We start from the raw sequence: 5,729 nt of genomic DNA, 5'->3' as shown, positions 1-5,729 counted from the left end.
AGGACAAAAGAAAACCAAGTCTTCATCTTACCAGAGAGTTATCCTTGAAGAGGAGATTCTCAGGCTTGAGGTCTCTATGTGCAATGTTTAGTGAGTGGCAATGCTGCAAAGCCAAAGCTATCTGAAAAAGGGCACAATAAATCAACCACAATTACAGAACTCCTCCTTTAGCCTGGATGGTCATTTTAGCTTTAAAAAAAAGGACATTGCATACATAGCTTAGAACCCAAATGTTTCACACTGCACTTGGGTACAATTCTGAGTTAAGACAAGCCTGGCTACACTGCACAACAGTGCAGCAGAGCCATGATTGGGAAATGAAACCCATCACTCAAAGCAAGCAGAAAACAAAAGCTAAGTTGTACTGGGCTTCCCAACCATCTCAGTTGGAATAACTTGGGGTATTATTAACCCCCCAGAAGTGAAACAGATCATGACACTGTCCTTTTATATGCTGTGGTGGGCCTACAAGGTCACTACACTTGTTCGCACGCTCTCCAGCAATTACATCCTGTTTGACAGTGAGCAGCAAGTTCCTGCTTCAATATTTCAGTGAGTATTTTATCACATTTGTTACTGACTTAAGAGTCAACATTCAGGCAGTTTTAATCTTTAATTCCTGATGGTACTGCCTGGAATCTACTCATTTTGTGGGATATTACATGGAAATGCATTACTTGATTCTTTCAAAGACAGCTTCTTACACTGCTGTGGTTTAGAAACCTGTAACCCAGCCATGAAAGCTCTACAGACTGTGCATTTAAAGTGCAATTCATTTAAAGACACAGCATAAATACTTAAACAGCATTACTGAAAGTAAGGCAACGCCACACAACCCTTATTTGAAAGTGTTCCTGTTTGCTTCTGTAGGATCCTACCAAACACAGAGCTCTGGGTGAAGTGCTGAGCCCTTAGACTGCAAACTACCATGAGATGAGAACTTCACTGTTCACTTAGCTCAGAACCAAACACAAACACATTCCCAGGGAAAAGGAGGTAGCTTTGAGACAAGTTTTTAAACTACTACTTGGTACAAGGAACTAAGACCCAGTTCAAGACAATGATGGACCACCACCAGATGAAAGAGCAAGACTTTAACATTGCTTTCAAACTTCATTTGTATAAATATTAATGCAAAGAGTTATTTGGGATGTGAATAACCCAAGTGTACACACAGTCAGAATTCAACTCAAAGTCTTGCCTTTTGGTATAGTTATAGGAGATTTTCCCAACATGTTAATCCTGGAGACTGCATTGTCAAAATCAAACAGCCCAAACAACATGAAAACAAACTGTCAAGAGTAATTCTGTACTTCCACCTTGTTTCTTTGTTGGATGACACCAGAAAGGGAACAGCATAATTAGTATTTCATTAGAAACCAGTCAAAGCACAAGACAGAAAAGCTCTTTTTTCGCCTCAGTACCAAAGATTATGCCCCCAGCACAGGAAGAAGCAGGTTGATCAGGCTGTGGATATATTCATAAAGTCACATCAATTTACAACAAATGCTGTAATATCTTGTCTCACATTTTCTTTCCTTTATTCGCTGCAGTGATCACTAGTGTGGGAGCGAGACATTTACTGATTGCTATCTCCAGAACAGCTTCTCACCTACAGTTCATGTATCTTGTGTCTGGAATGTCAATGTAACCTCTGCAAGAAGCAAACAACGGCACCTCCACCCCTCAGCTTCCTGCTGTGATGCCAATTCCCATGCAGAAGAGCTGAGCCATTTTGATAGCAAGATCCTTCTGCCTTGTGGTTCCCTACAGCGACCTGCTGGTCCTCTGCTGTAGCTCCCTAGAAAGGCCACCACAACATACAGCCGTCTTTCCTGCAACCCTCCCCTAATCCAAGCTTTCTGACTGCACACCACAAGTCATCCAACAGCTTGGAAGAGAAAGGGAATGAGTTCACTCCAAACTGACACTTGGGATGAATCTCACGGAGGCCCCTCTGCTTCATCATCCTGCCTACACTAGCAGGATATAATCTAGTCACACCAGACACACTGCTAAGCAAGAAAGAGCCCGATGGACACCAAAACCTCTAGTAATAAATCCCATGGAGGCTATAAAATACAACATTCAGAGTGAGCTGTGTAGAGAAATGGAGAGGGAAAAATGACATTGGAACAAACAGCACAGAAAACATGCACTGTAGTGGTACATTCCTCTTGTCTTCTTCCATAAAACCAAATACAGAACCCAGCTTGAAAACCACTGGCCCAGGACACACGTATGTTATTGTCTGCTGCCCAAGAGGTGAGAGAAACACCAGGTCTGTGTCATGGCCAAGAGAGATTCTCAAACTGGAGCTCAGGAGCCGCACGGGGTCTGTGAGAGCTGTTGGAGGTAACACCTTTAAAACAACCAGGTGAGGGATACAGCAGGAAGGTCGTGCACGAGCAGAGCTTTCTCAGGTGAAGGGTTCTGTAGACCAGGTTAGGAAAACCATTGCTAAAGACAGCAGAGACCCCAGGGTCCCCACCCAGAACAACTAGCCCACACTTTCAAATCCTTTGCTTCTATTAAAGCTTTGGCATTGTCAGGTTATAACAAAGCAGGCAATGATCATCGGATCAGAACTGAGGATTATTTTAGCTTCCTTTTTCCCCGCCACCCCTCCTCCCCCAAAAATTGTTAAATACTTTAGCCATTATCATTCATGGATTTGCTTATACATGGGGGTTGACTTGCCTGCTTTGTTACTTGGCTTGCTTGCTTCTCAGTAAAGTGCCGGTGCTGGCTGATTCTGTGAAATAGCTCTCCCCCTTCCATCATCTCCATTACAATTAGGAGCCGAGCCCTGTTCAAAAGCATTTCATTTTGTTATATTAAAAATAATCAAAAAAATAACAGTTGCTAAGCTAATAATGCATACTTCATATCTACTGACGCAGGCCGAAAGAGACATGAATACTCACTTCTCCTACACTTGTCAGGGCTATTCTGGTTCTGTAATTTTGCCTTTAAGCATATAAGCTGCAGGATTTTCTAGCTCCTTGCACAATCTGACTCACTGATTGTCAGCCAGGAATCTACAGCTCCCTCTCCATGATGGGCTCCCACATCCAGCTGGAACAAACACCATGGACACGTCTACATGGATGCATTCAGACAGATATGTGCACGCTCCAATCATGCTTTCCACCAGCGAGCCAGTTTGGACCTGGAAGCCATTTAGACACATCTAAAGAATAATCCAGCAGGTAGAGTCTTGCATTAAACAGGCTGAACAGCTTCCAGGCTGGAGCTGGCTTAGAGCACAGCATATACCTGCCTGCACCCATCCTTGCAGACGTGCCGACCTGCCACACTGGCTGCCTGGGCGCTGGAGACGGTCACGGCAACTTTGAAGCAAAAGGTTGAGGAATTATCTTGAATGCTTTTGAGTCTGGATACTCCATTGTACCTCCCGATTTTAATTTACAGTTTTATTGCCATAATTAGGAAGGATAACGAATAGAAAGTGCGGAGATCAGGGCTGCTAGATCCTCAAGAAACTAACCCCTTGTTCTTCTTGCCACACAGCACAATCAGATACATCAGAGACTAAGACACGTCTCAGCTCTTTAATTCTCCCAGCTCCGATTTTTCTTTCTCAACTAACACCCAATTAGAAGACAGTATTTTGATCCCAAATGATATTAAAGTATGAAAAATAATAAGCCTGCTTCATGTTTTGCTGTGTTCACTTTAAGCAAGACAATGTATTGAGAGTTTACAAGGCAGAACCTAGCATTTTTAGAAACAAGTCTTTCTTTATGTTTTTAATGAAGACTGGCACTCTGAGCTTCCCAGTGGCTCACAGGCATCATCATCATGTAAAAGGATCTCACTTGCTCTAGGCAGCAACAGAACTCACAGCTCCAGTCCTGCTTTAACAGTGTTTTGAAAGCAGAAGGAGGTGCAAAGGTTACAATTCAATTCAGTTCAAGCTCCTAAAGCAGTATCAAAGCAGGACAGAAGCTAGAAGCTAATATACTGTCTCTGACAATGCAGGTATCACACACTGAATCAATGGAACACCTAAAAAAAGAAGATGTATTCAAAACCAGCAGTGAAGGAAGCAAATTCATCTAAATACGCAAAGGTGTGAGCATTGAAAGGGTGAAAAGCAAGTGGTGCTTAGTCTGAAGTACAATATCGTATCTGGAACCCACCATTAGTGTTCATCTTGGTCAAACAAAACCCAAGCAGACTCCACTATACCTTGGCCTAAACATGGAAAGCAAGCTGTGGGGATGAATCACCCTATGTAATCTTACCTTGGGCTGGATTCATGTGGGAACTGCACACTGTTAGCATAAACTTCAATAATTTGAACAATATTGGGATGTGTTGCACACATCATGTGCAGACGTACCTTGAAGAGAAGGGAAGAAACGTTACTGTACACAGTGACATGCACTTGGCCAGTTCTGCTCCTCCCTCTGCCCCCAAGGCTGCAGCACACATGGGCCTGTGTGCTGCTACCTGTGCTCAGCACCACTCACACCCGCTTTAAAGCTATTCACGCCACAAGAAATGCCTACAAGAGTTTATAGGAGTGGCCGACAGCCTTTATGCTGCTTAGAGCAAGTAAGGCAGAAAGATCCTATGTTGCCAACCTATTTGTTACAGACCACGGAACCAAACCCAGCAGAGCTCCAGAAAAAGCCCAATCTTTGATTTCTTTGGGGTTTTAAAATAAATATAAGGCTAGAACTGGCTTTAAAGTAGCAATGCAGATAGGATGGAAACCAAAAATTCATGAGTAAAACCTGGAATTCCATAACCTGGCTCCTTTATGGCCCAATGACCTAGCGCTTGCAACACATGAAAGCACATCTTCTGTTCTGACATTCTGAAACAGGAGATTTCCCCACTTTAAAGCTACCTGGAACTGCTAAATCAAGCTGAGGTTTGATGCTCTTTGGAAACAGAATATTTTAACCTGGGAATTTTAAATGAGAATTTGCTCAGTAACAAGAAGTGGAAGTTGCCTAAACCTTGAGGACAATTAATGCTTCTTTCCTTTTCATGACAACTTCAATGACAGTCATGTCAATGTCACGTCACACCATGTCAACTGACTGACAGTTTGGTACCTTGGCACGCCTCTTGACAGCCACAGTAAGTCACAAAAAGCATCAATGAGCTTCTTTAGGTTCTCACACATGGATAAACCCACACCCTTTAGAGCATAACTTGAAGCATTCTTGGCAATTCTTAGAGTAGTGACATGTACAGAAACAGGAATCATTCTGAACTATTCAGATTACAATGAACGTAGGGAGAACACCAGCTTAATATGCAGCTCTAAAAATGACACTGGTACCTACACAGCTGACACCTACAGCAAACTCTGAAAAACCCCCTTGTTTCACCCACTACCTCATCCTACAGGAGCTGAGCTCAGCGAGGCCAGAGGATCAAACCCAGGGCATCTTGCATGGCAAGATCTGCAGATCAGTGGGGTTTTTCCCTTCTTAAACCACTGCAAGCATTCAGCAAAAGGGCAAGACTTGTGGTGTGTGAGAAGCAGACAGTATAAACAGGAACTATACCTCATTTCTAGCTTTTGGACGATCAAGAAGGATTTTCAGTGCAAAGCGTTCTTGAGAGGATTTTTTCATGCAGACTCTGGTATTACAGCAATAAAATCATTCAGTCAGCAAGAACGTTAAAAAGACACTTCAAGCAATTCATCTGTAGTTATGAGTTTGCTCTCCAGGTGGGAATGA

At 42.9% G+C, this 5,729-nt stretch overlaps 1 protein-coding gene across 2 annotated transcripts in view; it reads right to left on the bottom strand.

Annotated features, from left to right (window-relative positions):
• Positions 1 to 5,729, bottom strand: part of MAPKAPK5 (mitogen-activated protein kinase-activated protein kinase 5) — a 16,919-nt gene that overhangs the window by 9,961 nt on the left and 1,229 nt on the right. For both annotated transcript variants that reach the window (XM_010021668.1, XM_010021669.1), the window contains exons 2-5: positions 5,553 to 5,628; positions 4,272 to 4,369; positions 2,701 to 2,809; positions 32 to 121 (exon numbers count right to left, since the gene is read on the bottom strand). In XM_010021668.1, coding sequence (XP_010019970.1) covers positions 32 to 121; positions 2,701 to 2,809; positions 4,272 to 4,369; positions 5,553 to 5,621 — 366 coding nt within the window. In that variant the 5' untranslated portion in view covers positions 5,622 to 5,628. The remainder of the gene's footprint in view (positions 1 to 31; positions 122 to 2,700; positions 2,810 to 4,271; positions 4,370 to 5,552; positions 5,629 to 5,729) is intronic.

The sequence above is a fragment of the Nestor notabilis genome, unplaced genomic scaffold, assembly GCF_000696875.1.
Source record: "Nestor notabilis isolate BGI_N333 unplaced genomic scaffold, ASM69687v1 scaffold149, whole genome shotgun sequence".
Classification (NCBI taxonomy): domain Eukaryota; kingdom Metazoa; phylum Chordata; class Aves; order Psittaciformes; family Psittacidae; genus Nestor; species Nestor notabilis.
This window is presented reverse-complemented; position numbering and strand designations above follow the sequence as displayed.